Source organism: Xiphias gladius, chromosome 22, assembly GCF_016859285.1.
Source record: "Xiphias gladius isolate SHS-SW01 ecotype Sanya breed wild chromosome 22, ASM1685928v1, whole genome shotgun sequence".
NCBI lineage: Eukaryota > Metazoa > Chordata > Actinopteri > Istiophoriformes > Xiphiidae > Xiphias > Xiphias gladius.
Genome location: NC_053421.1, coordinates 19,113,553 through 19,134,329, shown reverse-complemented (window position 1 = coordinate 19,134,329; position 20,777 = coordinate 19,113,553). Strand labels below are relative to the sequence as shown.

The 20,777-nt window shown below is 39.9% G+C and overlaps 1 protein-coding gene and 3 non-coding genes across 4 annotated transcripts; all 4 read right to left on the bottom strand.

Moving 5' to 3' along the window:
- Positions 1-772: 772 nt before the first annotated feature.
- ncapd2 (non-SMC condensin I complex, subunit D2) lies at positions 773-20,748 on the bottom strand. The gene is made up of 32 exons (XM_040117479.1): positions 20,618-20,748; positions 19,630-19,749; positions 19,448-19,523; positions 19,310-19,368; positions 19,039-19,214; positions 18,366-18,511; positions 17,684-17,811; positions 17,454-17,577; positions 17,169-17,316; positions 15,558-15,755; positions 15,343-15,477; positions 15,174-15,261; positions 13,863-14,070; positions 13,598-13,716; positions 12,696-12,896; positions 12,398-12,572; positions 11,886-11,970; positions 11,538-11,674; positions 9,643-9,775; positions 9,095-9,170; positions 8,769-8,984; positions 8,439-8,599; positions 6,858-6,969; positions 6,566-6,689; positions 5,951-6,106; positions 3,297-3,474; positions 3,099-3,193; positions 2,824-2,904; positions 2,121-2,304; positions 1,862-2,027; positions 1,630-1,749; positions 773-1,070 (listed from the first exon to the last, which is right to left on the bottom strand). The coding sequence occupies exons 2-32, from the start codon at positions 19,745-19,747 to the stop codon at positions 988-990; spliced, it is 4,206 nt and encodes a 1,401-aa protein (XP_039973413.1). The 5' UTR covers positions 19,748-19,749; positions 20,618-20,748; the 3' UTR covers positions 773-987.
- LOC120784850 lies at positions 14,815-15,127 on the bottom strand. The gene has a single exon (XR_005706513.1). It is a non-coding gene; the product is annotated as a small nucleolar RNA U85 (small nucleolar RNA).
- On the bottom strand, positions 15,961-16,269 carry LOC120784845. Its single transcript, XR_005706509.1, has one exon. It is a non-coding gene; the product is annotated as a small nucleolar RNA U85 (small nucleolar RNA).
- LOC120784844 lies at positions 18,625-18,956 on the bottom strand. Its single transcript, XR_005706508.1, has one exon. It is a non-coding gene; the product is annotated as a small nucleolar RNA U85 (small nucleolar RNA).
- Positions 20,749-20,777: the final 29 nt, after the last annotated feature.

Below are 20,777 nucleotides of genomic sequence, written 5' to 3'. Positions count from 1 at the left end.
CATTTAAACTCAGATAAAACCTAACTGCTGGTGCAATCATATTGTTAGCCTGTTGTTGGCAAAGTGTCTTTACATAACATATCAATCACACATACAGAAATGCACCCCTCTCATCTTTTTGGAGAGGACAATGTGTGGGAGAGGGAGTAGGCGAGGAGGAGAGAGATTAGCGATGAGGGGAGTGGAGGGAGGGGAGGGGGGTTAAACTACCGTGAATGTGATGCTAGTGAAGAGAGGAGCGCTGTAGGAGGAAGAGTAGGAGAAGGCGGAGGATGGGAGGGAGAAAATCACCAGGCAGAAAGTGGAGGGAGACTTACAAAAAGAGATTGATTACAGTCGAATAGAGGCGGCCAACTGGGCAACGGTAAATGTGTCAGACAGAACAAGATTTTTTTTTGGGGGGGGGGGGCGACACCCTGATTGTTAATAAACATGCAGCCTCAGGGAAGCTTTTTTCTTGTCTGATTAAAATCTGATATGACGGAGCATGCTGTAAGAAAGAAAAAATGAAAATTGAGGAAAATGAAGTGGAGAAACATGTGGGGTAGTAATACTGTCTGGGCAAGCTGTGACAACCCATTAAACACTGCTGTTCAAACACTTAATACAAGCAACCATTCAAAGCTGCTCTTAATGATCGCATAAATTTACTTGACATAACCCAGGACACACACCCAACCCTTCACACATTTGTTGGTGTCAGCCTCTGAGTTTTCTTCAGTGTGCAGAGGCCGGTGAGTGACAGCTCAAACTGAGACAGACAGCCATAGAGTTCTATTCAAAACCAGAAACAGGTTTATTAAAGACGTCTGGATTCTGTCATTACATACGTCATCAGACTACTGTAGTATTGTGATATGTGCCAGTATTGTTAAAAATATACAACAAGATTAAAAAGTAAAAATATGTAAAAATGCAATGCTTCATATCAGATAAAAAGATTAAAAAAAAGACACAGAAATAAGACAAAAACAAGGAAAGAGAGCATCAGTTTCTAAGGCGAGTTCGTCTGGATGTGCGGGCGATGGGTGTCGTCACTTTAGGGGTCTCACTGTCTGCCATTACAGCATCTGATTTAAAAAAAGAAAAAGAAAAACAAATAGATTAAAGATTACAGTGAATTATAGTCTAATCAAGAGGATAGTCAAAGAAAAGTTACATCTATATGGAAGTGTATATACACACTGATCACTAATCAAAAGCCAGTTAATCACCAGAAAGACATTATCTTGATTTTTTTTTTTTTTTTTAAATAATTCTATATATAATACCAACAACTAAAGTATAATAAATGTAGAGCTGAAACACTTGATTAATTGACTGACAGAAATATTATCTGCAAGTATTTTGATAATCAATTTATTTATTTTGTCATTTTCAAGCAAGCAACCAAGCTATTTGAAGACATCACTTTGGGCTTTAGGAAACTGATGGGCATTTCTCACTATTGTGTGACATTTTATACACCAAACAATTAAATCGAGAAAATTGTCAGATCAATCAATGATGAAAATATTTGCTGTTTTCATTTTTGTATTACATACAAAATATGTGGCTAAAAAGACAGATAAAAGAAAATCATGTTAAATTCCAAGTGTAATAGTGCACAAATACAGTTGCTGCACTTACCCTCCTCATCCTCCTCTTCATCACTACTGAAGGTGATCACAGGTTTCTTGGACTTACGAGATTTCTGAGGGGTCACAAAACTGTGATCACCCTGGCTGGAAACTGAAGGCTTTGTTTGACCTGTGTCAGAGAGAGAAATATTTATCTCGTTAAGATCAAAGTCAACAAATTTTCCTGAATGCACACTTGCAGCCAACATGTTCTTTGAAAGTCAAAGCCCGTGAGTACTGACCTCTCTTGGTCCTCTGACGGCCTCTGGTGGGCAAAGGTGTATGCATGACTGTCTTCTCAGTGGATCCTTCTTTTTGGTTCTCCTCTTCCATCTCAGGGCTTTCTACATTCTCCAGCCCCCGTGTGTGAACCGCAGTCAGCCTCTTTTCAAACTCATCTACCTGGGCCTGGTATACACATTTATCATCAGTAAATACAGACAAAGATAACAACAAAATAATTTTTTTTTTAAAAAAATCTTCAAATGGGAGTATATCAACCTTAAACTGGGGTTTGGCCCCTCGACGGAGCTTGGCGGTGATGGAGAGCAGAGGCTGGTAGACTCCAGGTTCAGTCAATTTGTCACTGTAACACTCCCAGCACTCCTGCAGCCTCTTAAAACCACGCTCACACATAGACAGCAACGACAGAGACATGGCCAAGTCACACCACTGACGCTCCGTCCTGAGGAGACAAGTAGAATGACAGTCAAAGGGACTGGGGACTAAACTGGATTAGAAACTATGAAATGCCTAGAAATTCAAGATCCCTGAGAGAGAAAAAAACTCATTAGCTCATTACTCATGAATATGGCTTTGCTCTGGCATTTGGACCAAATCTCATTTTCCAGGAACCTCATATCTAAATTCACTTTGCCATTGTGTAATATAAAATGCCCTTCCTTTGAGCTCTGAGTATGGATGCAGTATAATTCAGAGGCAGACCAACCCAACCAGGCCAACTGCATGTCTACATTCCTGCTATATGGGAAGACAGTTTCCATGACAAAATTAGTGAATAGGAAGATGTCAGAGTAAATGATAGGTGAACTGAACTATGAACTCGCTGTAATTGTCTCTCTTCACACACTGAAAACACCCACTAATTACCCACACGTCCACCCATGCTTCTGGCACAAATGAAATACTGCTGGACAGACTTCAGAAATGTGCTGGAAAACAGTGAAAGGGGAGATGTACTCACTTGGCAGTCCTAAAGCGCTGACACAGTTTCTCTACCAGAGACTCAGTCTGCCTTTCTTTGGTGATGTAGGAGAACAACTGTCTGAAAACACAAACGCAAACAATACAGCATCTAAACAAGGCTCTCAAAATAGCAAAGATGTCAACTTTCCCCTCGAAAGCTTCTTAAACAAGTCACAATTTTTCTGGAGCCTGCAGAGTCCTGCATGGACATATTCTCTGTGGACAAAGGCAGGAAATTGGAGAGGACACATACTGTGAAGCCGCATAACTCACTTCATAATGGTGTTGAAGTCTTCTGAGCTCATGCCTCTCTCTGGGTCGGACAGGCGACTGATGATGTCTGGGAGTAGGTTGTAGATCGCATTGTCCTGATGGGTAACACCAACGCCGGGTTTAAAATCTTCCCAATTACTCTGGTTCCAGTAAGGATTCTGGATGTGTGTTAGTGTGTGTGTGTGTGTGTGTACACACCTTGGTGGACAACTCGTTGAAGAAGTTTAGGGCGAGGCTGGTAATGTGCGGCTCAGGGTCAATTAGCAGCACAGCCACCTCGCTCACTTGACCTTTGACCTTGAGCACATCCTTAAGTACCAACTGAGTAAGAACTGTCACAGCTGTCTGCCTCACTGAAGGAACCTCATCACTGAGCCTGGAAGGGAAGGGGATGTTAAATTACTGGCTAGTTCATTGCCTACCTCTTTGGTACCAAGACTAAGACACTTCAGCCATCTTAGCGTGTTAGCATGCTAAAATTTGCTAATAAACCTTAAACACAGTGCAGCTGAACCTGATAGTAATATCATTCATTTGGCAGGTTTTTGATCATAAATCAAAATTTTACAGAAGTTAAAATGTGACTTGATGAGGACTCAAAATGAAAACCTATTTTAACAAACAGCTTCTTACTGAGTGATGGAGTTCTACATAAACACATAACGTTGTGTCCAAATAGTTTTTGGTTATTTAATATTTCAGATTGCTGTATTCGTCTTTAGTCCAATCTTCTCTCACTGATTTGAATTGGGCAGGCTCAGCTGTAAGCAGTTGACGTTACATATTTCTACGGACCAATCAGCATTTAGCAACATTTCAGTCAATATGTGAAGACTGTTGTGGAGTCATCTGCTTATGTTGCCTGGCAACTGTCAATCAAATGTGATAGAACAACCACAAAATCTGGATGAAACAGATTAACTGAGTTTTAAACCCTTAAATAATAACGAGGCATGTTTTTTCCCCTAGAAATTTAACTTTTCATAGATATTCATGACTAGTCAAGAATATTTGATGTTAAAGAGAAATACTCAAGATTTGAAACCAAGCTATCAGGGGCTTTAAGGGATCGCCAAAGTAATAATTCATCCTGAAGGGAACACGAACATTTATATCAAATTTAATGAAAAATACATCTAGTAGTTGTTGACATTTAACTCAAACCACAAATGTGATCCTCATGGTGGCGCTAGATAAAAAGTCAGGGGAACACAAAAGAATTTAGTATACATCCGCTGAGAAACATGAATGTCTGTACCACATTTTGAGCAAATCCATCCAGTAGATGTTGAAATATTTCACTGGTTAAATTAAATGTCTGACCTGTAGGTGGTGCTAGAGGAAAAGTTTAGGGGGGATCACTGAGTCAGTAGGATTCAACCTCTGAAGAACTTGAACATCAAATTTTAACTGACTGACAGACCAACACTGCCATTACTTGATATACTAGCTAAAAATGTGGACATAAAATGTCTTGCCACCTTTGCATTTGTTATTTTCCAATCCTTGTCAATTAAGCTTTCTGTAAAGACTTGGAATTAGCCAGAACGTTACTGAAACCAAAAAAAAAAAAAAAAAAAAAAAAACTGTCACAGCCTCAGTTGAGTACAATGGGATTGGACAGGCTGTGGCAGGGCAATCTGATAGCATTCTGAGACTAATTTAGATTTACCATCATCCAAAACCACAGAACAAAAGAAACTCATTAACCATTTCTCATTTATACCAGAGAGCAGGACTCCTGGCAGAGGATCAGACACTTGTACGTGGCACTTCCACATGCCAATGCAGGGGCTTACAACAGCAAGGAACAGGGTAATTAATTCTTAATGCGCTTATCAGGAGGCTCCAGGGCAGCAGCCATGAGAACAGCGGAGGTGTTGGTGTGTGTGAGACAATTAGGGAACACTATAAAATGCTTATCAGGTAGAAAACACTGGGAGGGCAATGCCACATTATAAAAAGAACAGAATGTTTAACATGTCCAAAACACCTCAATGTGAGCATTATCAACCATTATAATTAAAACCACACTTCATCAGAATGAGTAACTTCAGCTTCTGGTTGGCTCTAGGGAACCAGTGTAACTTTGTGCAGGAGAAACAGATAGACACCAATAGGTGTTTTTAAAATGAGGGCATACCTACAATCACAAACCCTTGCAGAATCTTTGACTTCACCCAAAATTATTCCCTTCTGCTCATTCAACCGCTCTATATAATTACAACACACTAATCATTGGGTTTTAGTCACAATCTGTAACACTAGGAATTAAGCTGTTCGTTGTCTAAAAGTGCCTTTTTCTTAGGCGGTCTAAGGCACCACCCCAGTTCATGAGTGGGGGGTGGGTTTTCTACAAGCCATGAAGCACCTGCTGGTTCCCATAGCAACTGCAGAGGTCAGGATACAAGGCAGATATCAGAGCTTGCCATCATGGATCTCAAAGTTTGTTTTCCCCCCATTAAAAAGTCATGATGGCAAGAGTAAACTTTTCCCATCATGCGGCTCAGTGGAGCATTGTGACAGTGGCAACACTTCAGTGGCTGAGAGGTACAACACACAGAGACATTGTGGTGGGTTTTGGATGACGATGGCTTAAGTGTACAGGCATAAGGGGAATGTTGGCTGAGATGAAACGTCATCTAGAGTACACCCACTCAGCTAAGCCACCAGGCGTAGGTTGTTCCTTGTAATCTTGGGTCGAAAAAAACAAAAACAAAACAAAGCTGTGGATATTATGATTATATGCCTCTAATTGGAAGAGAATCAATTAGTATGAGCATGAGCTGCCACTGCGAAAAATGGATTTTATAATCATTGGGCTGATCAAATCAAATGTGTCATTATATTACCTGGCATAGAGATTCTGTGTCCAGGGCTCCAAAATGTTTGGGAAACGGACAGTGAGGTCACCGAGGGCTATTATGGCATTGGCCCTGACAACAGGAAGAGAAGAGCGCTCCAGCACTGTGAACATGAGACGGATGTTCTCTTCACACACCGATGGGCTGACATAAGGGATAAAGAAATCAACGCATTAAAAATTATCCCAAATAATTCAGCGCAGTCCATTTAAATTCATATGTAGGACTGCAACTAAGAAATAGTTTCAATAATCTGCAAGTTAGTTTCTCAATTAGCAATTTATTGTTTGGTCCATAAAATGTCAGAAAACGTTAAGAAATTACCAGTCACAATTTCCCACCTCCCAAGCTGATACATTAAAATGCTGTATCTATCCAACCAATTGTACAAACACCTAAGATAATAAGTTTAATACCATACAAGACTGAGAAAGATAACAAGTATTCCCACTTTAGAAAATGGAAATAATGATTTTTTTTTGGGCACTTTTACTTAATGGACTTAATTGTTTACAGATTAATTTTTGTATTGACTGACAAACAGATTAATCAGGTCTACATATGTCTATGTTGAACAAGCATGGGAATAAGTAGTGCGTTTACCTTATCATCATGTACTGAGAGAGTGCCAGACAGGCAGCAGTTGTGAGCTGTGGGTGGGAATAGCGTCCTGGGGAGCTGCAAACTTTCACCAGCAGGGGAAGGAATGCACACAGCAGGTTCTCCTCTTAACAGATAGAGAGAGAAGGGTGGGGAGAAGATGTTGAGGTAATATATGAAAATATGGTACAAGCAAAATCATTGTGAAGAACAAAATATAGTGGATGGTGAAGATGGGGCTTTAAGTGCAGCTTAATGTGGGCCACAGAAACAAAAGACAAGAACTTTTCATTACCAGCCAGTAATTCAGTCTCGCAGATCTTTCTGATGAGTTCAGCCTCCGTATCTTCAGCAGAAGCGCCGATCAACCCAAGCTCTTCCTCCATGGCACTTTCATTGGCTGCTTGCTGTTGGAAAACCATCAGACCTTTGTAAAAACAGCCACTTCTCTCTTTCCAACAGTGTCTGGCCAGTTTGAGAAAGGCAGTGGGACAGACTTCTCATTTAGGAGTAGCTGTTTGTTTATATTCTTATTTTATAACTAACACAAGCAGCAGAGAAAAAGAGATTTTGTTTGGCTGCAGTGAGTGCAAGGACAGTGAAAGGTTAATTACGGGAAAATGTTTGATAAAAACACAATGATTTCCAATTTTAAATTGTAAATTTATGGACTGCTGTTGTTAACCTGCTTGCCATGCTAGCTTCAAATGCATGTTTACAACTCTATTTCCTGTCCCCACCTGCTTTTGGCTACACCAAGTGAGTAAATCTCACCTCTTGGAATAAGCTGATTGCTTTGTATAAAAACACTGCCAACTTGAAGGCTGGCTACAATGGATTCCAATATTGACAAAATTTCATAGAAAAAGGTTTCAAGTCATCCACAGAATCTCTTCTCAAATCACTCATGAGGAAGTTTGCATGGAGTATCAGCAAAAACGTCTTGTCATGGTGGAGAATACCATGTGACAATCTAAGTTTGAGTCCAGACTATGACATTTTTGTTGTATGCCAATCTCTGCGTCTTTCTCTCTCTGGTTATCTAATAGAAAAAATAAAATAAATAAAAACAAAAAAAGATTTCTAATGATTAAAAAGGTGACATTTATCTTCCTGTTCCCCGATGGGTTGAGCAATTATGAGCCATCACTCATCTGACTGTCACTAAAATAAACCACATCAAATCATCATGCCGAGACTCAGTCTGATCGTCAAAATGCTTTTCGCCACACAGGGGGTTGTTTTGGCTTTGTTTGTAACATTAAAGTATTTGAAATAGTACTTTAAGAAACAGGCAACTGATATTTAGACCTGGAAACTTGTGAGAAGTTCAAAAGCATCTAATAAAGCTCTAGTACATACAGTATAAATTGAAAAGGTCTACAACTAATGGTTATTTCAATGACTGATTATTTTTTGGATTAATTGTTTTGTATATAAAATGTCATAATGTCATAATAGTGGGGGGAGAAAAAACAAAAACAAAAAACAAAAAAAAAAACCCATTCCCAGAGTCCAAGGTGACTTATTCAAATTGTTTTTTTCCAACCAACAGTCTAAAACCCAAAAATTCAGTTAATAACAGAAAACAGAAAATAACACTAATTTCTTAGTGCATGTCATTCATACATTTACTTTCTGAATTGATTAAATTCCCCTGTACACTGCCAAACACACACACACACACACAGCAAAATAACAATTGCTTTCAAAATACAAACTTTTGTATAAAGAAATCAACACAAAAAAAGTAATTACAACTTATTTGTAATCAATCATAATTTTATTTCCACTTTAGCTAATGTACTACTACCACCATTGTACAGGATTGCTTTACACACTTGTACAGTATGTACAGATGCTGCAGTGCCATTACCTTAGATTTGCTGGATGGGCCCTTTTCCTTCTCCTCCCTCTCCTCTGTCTCTCCTCTCCTCCTTCGCAGCTCAGCACTCACACTGCGCTCAAGGTGAGACACCTGCCAGAAAGCCACGCAACCACACAGAGCCAACAGCTGGGCCAAACAAACACAGTTCACTGCAGGAGACAAAGACACGTGGACACATTAAGAGTTTGCTGTCAAAGCCAGGAACCCTGGGACAGGTTAACATAGTGTCAATGTAGACATCAGATTAGGCCAATGGCAAGTCAGATTGCACGTAAAACTACAAAGGTCTTCTTGAGAAAGAGACACAGTGGGACTCACCTTGTTCACCTTGCTCATTGGACTCTTGCGATCCATCTTGCATTTGGCCAAGATCTTTGTTAACTTCTCCACCTTCTGCAGTCTGATCTAGTAAGAGGCGAGCACTGCGCTGGAGCAGCCGGGAGCACAGCTGGTCAGGAGATTCAGCCAGGAAGTAGATGAGACGGACAGCCTGTTCCATGAAGCTCTGCCAGTAAGTGTCTTCCATCACCGCACCTGCAGCAGGTATTGACAGACACAGTCAGAGGAAGAAACTACGAGTTGTGACAGCCAAGACAGAAATACTCAAATGCATCACAGCAAAGGGCAAACTTGTCTGCATTTACCTTCGGCGATGGCCTGTGTGAGGCAGGTGAAGAGCTGATGGTCCTGGGGCAGTCTGAATGGGGCGCCTTTTGATTGCTGGTGGAAATTTTTGAAAGGTATGATGTACAGGTGCATGTGCATTCTTCAAACTGGGCTCACTCATTTAATGCAGATCACAAAATTCTGAGATCACAAAAAAAGTCCTTGTGGATATATAGGATATATGGTATTTAACAATGTTTTACAGCTGGGATCTCCAAGACCCAAAAAAGACTTTGCCCTAGCAGACTTATGACACATGCCATCAGTTCAAAATTTAGTTTATAAGTAATTCCTCATTAATTTTGGAAATATTATCACATATGAAGCTGACAAAACAATGTTAAGTATGTTTTTGAGCTATCCAGGATTCCAAACAGAACATCACACTTTAATTTCCCTTTAAAAGAAAAGATTTTGGACCCTGTCACACTGACCCAATGAATCCCTAATCAATAGGCTCAAGTCAAAGGGGCCCTGTGGTTTTCAAGAAATGCTTAGAGGCAAGCCATGCTTTATGTTTTCTTACCCTGACATGGTCAGTGATACTGCAGATGGTTATAACTGTGTCTCTGGCCAGAAGGAAGTCTTCAGTCACTTTTTCTCCAAGAGCCACAGAACAAAGTGTGTCCAGATTACTGAGAACAACCTCCCTCTCTGCCCTGTTAAATTCACATAAATACAAAATAGAGGCACAAAGTATAATTTTTTTAAATTCCCAAATGATCATGTGATTATGCAAAATAAAGTAATAACATCTCTGCCCTACGTCACCCCGACTGCTTTGTGCTGGCCTTGCCGATGCTAGGCTGCTGCCCAGATAATGCGTGTAGGAGGACGGGTTAGGAGAAGCACATAAGATTGAATAGGTTATGAATGCTGCTGGCTGGATGAAGAGAGGCAGCAGTGTGGGTGGACTGCAGATAGTCTCTTTACTCTCTCTCTATTTCTCGCTCACTCTTCCCTACAGCAGTGGCAGTCTTTGAGGTAGATTGAGGGGGAACACTAAAAAAAAAATATATATACATATATTCAGTGAAATGCACTGGCAAGGAGCCTAGTTCTATGGTCGTGACTTTGATTACAATGAAGAGGAGCTGAAGCTGAGCTTGTTTTCTGACTAATGAGGATTTGCTGCATGTCAAGTAGCTGAGGCAGGACAAATACATAAAAGAAAGTGCCTTTATGTGGTGATGAATATTGCAGATTTTACATAATTTAAAAACAAAACCAAAAAAAAAAAAAAACCCTCAACTTTAACACAGAACTATAACAATTAGTTTTTTCCTGACAACAGATTAATTCTTATTTTAATATACAACAGGGAATGAGGTTTGCTCTGAGTGAAAATTGGATTTTAAGCTCAAGTTGAACCTTTTTATATGTGTATTAAAATGCAGTTTATATCTGGATCTGAAGTTCATGTTTGAGAAAGGTGTTGAGTAGGGGTGAAAACTGTAAATTTTGACATTAGATTATCTGATTTAGACCATTTTTACTTCTCTGATTGAAGACCAGAGTCAGATAAGTTCAGAATTTTCAATCAGTATAATCAAAATATCATAATTTTTCAATTTCCAATAAAAATAAACTAAAATGAGGTTCATGGTTAATACTTGTGAGAAGTATTTTCTCACCTGGGTGTTCAGTACAAATGAATGGGAATATAATTAAATTTTAGCAACAGTCAGCTACATGTAAATGCGATTTACTAAACTGTTGGGGACTGTTCAGTTTTGCAGAAACATAATGACTCGGTCTGAAATTTGCCATGCACCTCAGAAGAGCACCAGTTTAATCTGTTCTCACCACTCAACACATCTTTCTCTCATACGTGGTAAACAAATCATAAGTATACACAGTGCCTCAAGCACTACCATTGTTTAGTTGTTTGTTGCCTTTTACAAAATAAGGAAATAAATACAGACTGTAGAGCATCATGTCTAATTATCCTACAACTTGGCATTTTTGTTTTGGTTGACATCCCCAGCTACTCTACTGCACTGCATAGTGTGTGCAAAATGAGATCAGATCACAACGTGGACAGAATGATAGTGAGTAAACACAAGAATACGAAAGTATTCCAGAAACAAATGAAAATATCGGGAGTAAACCAGGACTTAGATGATTTACCACCATGGCTGTCTGAATTTTACATTTCCCTGGCTTAAGCACAAAACAAAAACGTATGCATGTACTGTACTTACTTATTCTTGTGTTATCTATCCTACCAGAGTATGTAGGGGTGTGTCACATTGGGCTTCCACTTAATGCACAGTAGAAAATTTTTACCAAAGTTACTAGCCAGTCAAAGGCAAGAAAAGTGATACCCTTAAATTTAGTGACCTTGCATGAATCCTTTCCGTCAATATGGCATAAGGAATTAATTTCCTAGGAACATAGTGAAAGTGGTCTATGTCTTACCGTGCGGCCATGCCCAGCAGTAACACTGCAGCTCGCCTGCGTAAGCCAGAAGTCTCTCGTTTCCCAGTAAACCTCTCCCACAAGACCTGCACAACAGTGGACTGGAGATTGCTGCCACTGCCAAAGAACTCCTGCACCTACAGAGACAAGTTTGAGTGGTTACACCTTCCCACAAGCCTTGTTTCAAGGTATTTAAATGCAAAATATTTAACAACACCTTAAGAAAACCTACAGTACGCATTTTATGGCTATTATAAATATATCCTTCAATATTTTGCATAGTTGTTTCTTTAATTAACAATCATAAAGAGAAAAGAGCCACATGAGAGTAATAACAGAGTTACTCACTATTTCCTCAAGACACTGGATTGTTCCCAGAGATGCATCCACCATCAGTTCAGAGAGACTGTCCACAAGAGTCTGGGCTTTCATCCTAATAAAAGATGTGACAGCATGAAATAAAGCTCTTCTATTATTTTTAGATATTACTAACATAACAATATGGTATTCACCAATAATTTGGGATCAGTTTTGACTATTTATGCACCAAACAAGGTGATCGTGTAATTTTACATACCTTTTTAAATTCACTGAATGTTACATGAGCTATATTTTTTAGTTACTAATGTTAACCAGCAAGCCAGACAGCCTAACGTTACTGTAATCCCCACAGTAACGTTAGGCTTTGCCAATTGACTTAATAAGGATCCAAAATTTACAAAAAAAATAAAAAATAAAATAATTAGCAGATTATCAAATTAAAATCGATAATAGTCCTATGTTGAAGCACTAAAGCCTGAACAGGACGTTCAATTGTTTTAAGTTAAGGCTCTTCTTACTGTCAAGTATGTTTTACAGACCTGACGGTGTCTCCCTGAGGGTTCAGATAAAGGCGCCTGTAGGCTTGAACAACAGCATCTTTAATGGCAGCATCAGTTGACCAGACAAGAGGCAACATCTTCCTCACTCCACTGACAGAGTTGGCAACACTGAACTCGCACACTGTCACACAGAACTGCACTGCCTCCTGGACCACTAAAAAACACAAAATCTTTTGTTGTAGGCTGTACAAATATCTTCATCTCATTATGGAGTAAATTCAAACAGGGAATGGAAATGCAAAAGTAGGTTTGTACTCTGGCGAACACTGCCTGCTACCTGAAGTGGTTTTCCAATAGAGCATGGTGTTTATAACAGAGATTGCTCTCTCCACTTGTAAGGCGAAGGTTTCTGTATCTCTAAGGTACTGCACCAACATCTCTTGCTTCTTCAGCTCCCCATCCTCCCCCTCTTTCTCTCCCTCTGTCTGAGGGGCTGGAGGCAAGTTTTGGCTGAGCTCAGCGGCATCTTCATCAGAGCCTGAGGAAAACATCAGGTAACTTAGTAACTTGTTCAAATCAGCTGACTTAAACGTTTTTATAATACTACCTGAAGTGAGATATGTGAAATGCCTGTTTAGATCTAGGCCTTTTCTGCCTTTCTAATGTGTTGACAGGCTTTTTAAGGCTTTTCAGATGTTGTGACAAATATATCAGCAGTTCAGAAAGTGGCATTTGTAGATTACAGTTGCAAAGGAAAGAACACTCAGCTGAACAGAAATTAAAGAATATGTCACCAGTAGTAGAAGTCTGTCAGTCCTAATTTGTTGATTGCAGGGTTTTCCCTACCATTCTCAGTCTTAGGTGGGTGATCTAAGTGATTATGGAATTAAATATCTTCATGGACCAATTTTTGTGTGTGTGTGTGTTAAATCACTGCCCCTACTTAAAGCACTGCATTCTTGAGCCTTTATACTGAATTAAAAATTTAAAACTTGGTTTGCCATTTTATTGTTTCTAACAATATTTAAGTAAGGAGCTGCTATGGTTGTCCTCAGATGAGCTGTAATTTTCCCAGTGTGCCTAAACTTTTGTATACAACTGTACATACACTGGCCTTGTTAGATTGGTAGACACCAAAAAGAGACTAGTGTACAAAGGCACTCAGAATTTGATAGCTTTGATAGGTTGTGATGAGTATCACCGGATAGAAATGTCAAGTGAACTTAGCGCAGGCTTTACCTTTGAAAATCAGAGCAAGTGTTTCCATTAGAGTCTCAGGGGTGAGAGTGGAGAGAGAAACAAACATCTCAGATTCAGGGAAGCAGCTGTGAGCTCTTATACAAAGACGCACAGCATTCCTGTGGAGAGGGAACACGAGAGAAATCTCACATATAAAATTGTTGGCTAATTGACAATGTGGGAGAAAAAAAAAAAAAAAAAAAAAAAAATTCTTCAGGTAGTGACACTTAAGTCAAATTTTACCCACACTGGGGATTCAAATCACCTGTATTTGTTGACACGGAGGTACTGAGCAATCTTCACTGCGGTTGCCCTGTCATCGTCTGCGCCCTTTTCTTCCTCCACAGCCCTGTCATCCTCGTCCTCCTGCTGCTCCTTCTCCGTTTCACTTGTGGGCTCCAGCTCTGTCCTGACAGTGATGAGCAGCTCAGGCTCCATAGCAGCCCACAGCTCAGATGCTTTTATCACTGCCACTGCCAGGAGGGAAAGGACCGGAAAGGTGAGGGAAAAAAGGACAAGAAAAACAAACAAACAAAAAAATCCAAATCAGGATGACTCAGGTTATAGCTACAAAAGAAAATTTCAGAGGAACAACTGACAGAAAAATATTTAAAAAAAGAATCAATTAGCAGTAGAACAGAATAGTAAGACAATTGCTTATGGGGTTAAGAATCCAAATTGTAATGTTGGACTCTTGAGTGCCACCATTTGATCGTATTTTGTAACTTTTTCCTGGTGTATCACTGTATTCTCCCTTTTATCAGAAAAATGAGGTTGTGTTTTTTCTAAAGCTAACAAAGAACAAAAGTGAAGGGATTTCTTACAGTGAATGGAATGCCAGACTGGTTGTAGCTTCATTTACCAGTTATTGATCTACTAGTGCATATAATCTGAGAAATGTATTTAGAAAGGATTACGGAAAGTTAGCTAACCAATTAGTGGAGAATCCATAACATAAACCTAAAACTGAAATGCCATAATTAATGATGAATTCAAGTTCTCTTGAAAACAACCAATTACAATACTGGTTTCTCTTATCACATTTACTCCCTACACATGTACAACTACAGTAATTTTGACATCTGGTTCATAGCATTACTTTTGACAATTTAAAAATAAAAAAATAAAATAAAAAAAGACTGAAAGAATGAACTCCCAGTACTTAAAAGTAATTAAAGATTTTTTAAAAAGTAAAATAAAAAAAAAAAAAGTAATAATGCCCTCAGATTACCAAAGAAGCAACTCATGGCTGACTGAACAGCAAAGAGAGATGGGTGAACTTCTTGCCTTTCACACATGTACACAAACGTGTACACACACACACACACCCCCACTGTCAGCTTCATCCCCGTGGTTACTCCAATGTAACTTTAAAGGAATAATTTGGGGCGAGCTAAGTCACTGTAGGCAGGCCCTTACAGCAAAGCAGGAATCCTCCTCTGCACTACCAAGATTACCTGCCAGTCAAGGCGAAGAAGAACCCAACTCTCATTCAGTAAGCTCATATTCGCCTTGGTCTCATCACTGGGCAAAATGTGAATTCAACATGAAGGTAAATAACTTTTCACATCCGCACCTGGTGCTTTTCCCTCCATTTTTTCTTTCATCTCTCTGAGTTTAGCAGTCTCCTTCTCCAGTGGTTTCTTCAGATCTGCGCTACTCAACTGAAAGACAAATTCCTGTGAGACTCTAAAATCTGAAAATGTCTGGTACTCCATTTTTAAAATTGTGTTGGTTTGAGTTACCTTGCAGCTGTAAGGGTTGTGTGCAATGAATGCTGCCAACAGCTGGATAGCACTCTTCACTGCATTTATAGATTTGTCCATCAGTCGCCCCACAGCAAGCTCCATGACCTCGCTATACCTACACAGGGGCAGTGCCTAAACACATAAAGACAGTTTTTATTACCAGGCAGGACTGTCATGTCTTTACAAATATACTATAAGTCTGGAAAACATACTTTGCTGTTGACGATTCTTGTGTAGACCTGCAACACCCGTGCCCTGACATGGGAGTGTGTGTCATGTATATGTTCCTGCAGTGTATCAAAGAATCGGTCACGGTCAGCTTTACCAGACTCATCAAGGCCGTCACCACACAGGACCCGTACAAGGATCTCTCCCAGCACTTCACATACAGCAACACGCATTGTGTGGCTCTGAAGAACAGGGGAAACAGGGAATTAGCCAGCATCTAAGCATGTTTTTCTATCAGTAAAATATTCTGGTTTCTTCTACAATCGTGTAATAATAAATGAGGAGTGACATAGTGGCATTTTCATAGAAATACGTTATAGCAGGAATAACACAAAACACAGTTTGTACACTTTAGTTTGTGTTGAGTCCAGATGAGTTTCTGAAAACTGCCCTCAGATTACCAAAGAAGCAACTCATGGCTGACTGAAGTGCAAAGAGAGATGGGTGAACTTCTTGCCTTTTACACACATACACACAAAACACTGTCACAACACACACACTGTCAGCGTCATCCCAGCAATTACTCCACTGTGACTGTTGAGGAATAATTTGGGTCGAGCCGAATTACTGTAGGCAGGCCCTTACAGCAGAGCAGGAATCCTCCTCTGTACTGCCAAGATTACCTGCCAGTCAAGGCAAAGAAGAACCCAACTCTCATTCAGTAAGCTCGTATTCGCCTTGGTCTCATCACTGGGCAAAATGTGAACTGAACAGTAAGGAAAAAACTTGTGCGGAGAGGACATTTTTCTGAATAGATTTGTCTTTACTAGGACCATTTTCGTCCAGGTTCTTGTGTCAGTAGGGAATGACATTTTGGTTAAGACAACACTCACTCAAGTTCTAAATGAGAAGTTATGTAATATGGCTTTGTCATAGCAATATTTACATTTATAAGTGACAACTTCCACTTGAACAAGAGGAAAGCTGGAGCATATAAAATGGCAGAAATTCATCCTTGAGCAGAAGCATGTCACTTGTTGCACTTAGAGTAGTGCAGGCACTATGTAAAATTTCATTGGGTGCTGTAAAGTCCCTGCTTGTCTAAAAAAATGGTCGGTGTCCATTGGTCTGTTACCCTGTGAAGCGCAAAACCATGCAGAACTCTCCTGTCACAGAATAAAAGTGTGTACACTAAAAAGAGAGAAGCCCATTTCTTCTGCAATACTCTTATCTTCTTTTTTTTTTTTTATAAATGTGTGTTGACACTGCTGCGCAAGCCACTCATAACCTACAAATCTAGCAGCTTAGTGCAATCATCCCCAGTCTGGAAAAACTATTTGAACATCTACACAAAAAGTCTGGATGGAAAAAACAGAAGCGCAGGGAACTAGGATCTGCCCCTGTCAAGCAGTGTGTTTCTGCTCCCATAAGGACTTATTTCATTGCATGAGCAGCTCTGTTGCTCAAACACAAAAAGGCCACCACTAAGATGAGTAATTAATATAGCAGGGCTACTTCTTTACAGTATTACATAAACTTATCAAATCAAAGTTGCAGCAAGCCTCTATTGATTTCAGAACACTAGTTTTCCCATTCAGCAGCTGTAAATGATAAATTTCATGTTAGCAGGACCAACATGTTCAGGTTTTCAGTACCTCTCCTTCCAGGTGTGTGATGAGCACACTAATGTTGGGGATCATCAATTCAGGGACTACGGCACTGAGTTCCGAGAGGAAGGAAGCAAAAGCTTTGACCCCCGACCCCTCTCTGGCAAGCTCCTCGCTTGACTTCTGACCAATCTCCCTATAGGGAAGAGGAAAAATAAAAAGGCACGAACTTCTATGTCATTTGCAGCCAACATATAATATTTCTACAAAAAGATTCACAAAGAGGCCTGCTGGTTGGAAAATGTACTATGCACGTAAATTATGTAGTCTGACCTTATTACTTCTCCAATGATAGCCCTGACTCCATACTCTGTGCACCATACAGACACTGCCTGGGCAAAAACAGATGACAACTGCTCGAAGTGTTGCAGCAACTGGATCACCTTTACACTTGCACCTGTAGGAGTTTAGAGAGAGTATATAATAAAATTAAATGCAGAAGATCGATATGTTCCGTCAGTTATAAATGCTGCTCACAAGTTCAGCATGAGTGAGGGACTAACCCAGGAGGTGATTGTATTTCTTAATCAGCACCCCCAGTAGGTGGATTATGCAATCTCTGGTGGGTTTGCTTTTGACATGGCTGATGGTTGGGTTCTCAAGTAGTTTGTAACAGCAGCAGGTCACACAGCTATAGGTAGAAAGGCACAGAACAAATATTTAAAATTTGATCATGTTTGGCATTCTAAAATCACGATTCAAAAGCAACCTTGAACCCAGATTACGCTTTGTACTCATCCGAAACATGAGCAGAACTGTACAGGCACCATGGTTTCTTGAGGCCTAACAACTGAAAACTGTGTGCTGTTTCGCCAAAAGTTGAAGTTTAAGGACTTTTACTATTCACAAACAGGAACACTAACAACAAAGTCATCTCTCCAGTAGGCAACATTTGTGTCTATGCTGAAAATAAAAAGCTAGGGCTGTGAGGAAATGTTTGCGATGGAAAAACTAAGTGAAGCAACTTAATACAGTTCCAAGATCATCTAACTTTATTTGGTTTGGTTTGACATTATTAATGGAAAAGCAAAGATTATTTCCATATAAACTCAAATTGAAGCTACAGTGTTATCATTGCTGGGAAGTGATCCAGATAAGAAAGTGGGAAATTGCACCAACTAATTGATTTAAACAGCCAAGCCTTAAACTGTACTACTGCCCAGAGCTCCCCAGACAACAGAGTACCTGATGAACTCTTCCTCCACCAGGGAGAGGCTCCAGAGGGAACGGATATCCAGCTGGAAGAGCTGGACGAGGGCCTGCAGCACTTTCTCTCTCTCTGAATCCCACTGCAACAATCCCTCTCCAGCAGCTTTACCTTTTTTACCACCCTGTGGACAGACAAAACCTGATTAATTCAATCAGTGAATTTTCATAGACACTGGACTGTAAAAGCCCTAAGCAAGACAATAAAATGAACTATTTAAAATTAATATACAATATATGCCCTCAGATTACCAAAGACTGTAGTTCATACCTGCCAAACCAACTATGAAGAGACTATAGCCCTTGCCAGCTGATACATATACATTCATACATCTTACACACAAAAACAAACACACATCCACACATTGTTTGACATCTTCTACCTATCCCGTCCCATTGCTCTTGGGGGGCAGAGGTTGTAGAAGGTGACAAATTAACTGTAGGTGGGCCCTTACAGCAGTGAAATAAAGCTCCACCACACTACCAAGACTACCCACATAACAGCAGGCTAGAGCCACAATTTCTCGGTCTGACTGGATCATAAAACTTGCCACGATCTCATCAGTGGGCATTTAAAATGGTTCAATACAGAATAATTTCCTGTAATAGCCATTCAACAAGTACTTCTTAGCTACGTCATCATTAACCATACCTTCCCAGGTGCTGTGACAATACTCTGTCTACAAGAGTAACTCTCAAGGTTCTCTGTGAGCTTGCAGAGCAGGAAGACACTCATTTTAACTGCATTAAGCTTCTCTTTTCGCTCTGCAGCTGAGATGGAGGTGGAGACAAGGAGCGCCGGCAGGGAAGCAGCCAAGCCACTAACCACTGAAAGGAAAAGAAACCAGACAGTACATGATCACCCCAGCATATCAAGGTTGTATTTCTGTCAATTTAAACATAGAAAAATAAAAAGGTCTAACCCTGTACTAGTAATTCCAGTGTATCCTCTTTCACACCCAGCTCCACTGAGTTGCAGTGCCTAAAAAGTAAAGACAGCAGTTTTGTGCTCATACAGTTCTTAATAGAACTATAGCAAGCTATATAAGATCAACACTTACTGTAGCACGCTGTAGCCTGTGTCAAAGTGTTCCAGTATACACAGAGGCCCCTGGCTTCTCAATGCTGCCTTGAATCCTGTGTTAAAGTCAATAACCTTAAGTCACACAAGTGCTAATAAAAATTTCTCACTATAAGCAGCTCCAAAACTTCCACAACTTACAGAATCTATTTCACTACTTACTACTGAGATAGGACGGCAGCTGTTTTGGTGGAACCACATCCTGGACGACGTACTGGTTGATCCCGCCAGTCTTCACCAGGTCTCCTATGCACACAGGTACAAAGAAGTCCCACGACATCCCTGCATCAAGAAAAACACAAAGAGCTTGTTTACTTGCATCATTAACTAACCAGCATTGTAAAGAAGGTACACTACCGGTGGGGCTACAATGTATCTGTACATAGCAAAGTAGGAACTTTGACAATTATATAAAGAAGATATTTTAGATTTAACCTTATCCTGACAACTCACCCTGGTCTGTATGACTGACTTATGAGAATCAGGGTCTTTACAGGTTCACCAAATTATATTTAAGACTTTTGAAGATCTGTTATTTAACAATCATACCAGCTTAAGTATAAAAGCATGATGGAAACCCAGTAGGGGCGATATGACCTACAATCGTTTTTTCCCCCCAGAACTTCCCCGCAGTATTTTACCAATATTTTTTAATAACCGATTCATTCAATTAATATAAACTGGACCCACGTAAGTAGCAGACAACCCAACAGCCTGCAATCACTTAGCTACAGAAAAATATTAGAAATAACTATATTTAATATAGTTAGTTATAGTTTAATATTTAATATATACTTAACTGCAGCCGAGAGACAAGATTTACGACTTTCATAAATTAAAGACTTTTTAAATACCTTCTGAAGACTTTCTGAGAAAACTAATTTCAGTAAGCCGTAAGACTTTTCACGACCGACAGATACCCTGAAAATATAACAAATCTTTCACTTAACCAAACAATAGCCAACAGTTTTGTTGTTGTGAATTAAGATAGCCAGGCAGGCTAAGTTAGCAGGCTAACTAGCCTAACGCTAGCTGGGCTAGCTAGACTGTGTTGCCTAACTTGTCTATTAACGTTATTGTTTGATGGCACAAATTGTAGCTAGAGCACGCTAACAACTCTGTTTTACAAACTTAGGAATGCAATGGTCACCTGTAACGCCTGCAGTCCCGTTAGCCACGACGTCAACGTATGAGGAAAGAAGCGTTGTCTGCTCGATCCACCGTCTGCAAACGGTCTAATTCAAATTTGTTTGGACATCGCGCCAAAGCGACGGAGCTCTGCCGTCACATTTGTGCGCCTTCGTTACCAG

What these genes read in the sequence shown, in the direction of transcription:
- ncapd2 (XM_040117479.1), bottom strand. Translation starts at nt 19,747, where the DNA reads ATGTCGTGGGACTTCTTTGTACCTGTGTGCATAGGAGACCTGGTGAAG. An exon ending in TTGTCACAGCACCTGGGAAG is followed by an intron (nt 18,512 to 19,038) that starts GTATGGTTAATG and finishes GTCTGTCCACAG; the next exon opens with GGTGGTAAAAAAGGTAAAGC. An exon ending in CTGCTGGGCATGGCCGCACG is followed by an intron (nt 9,776 to 11,537) that starts GTAAGACATAGA and finishes TGAATTTAACAG; the next exon opens with GGCAGAGAGGGAGGTTGTTC.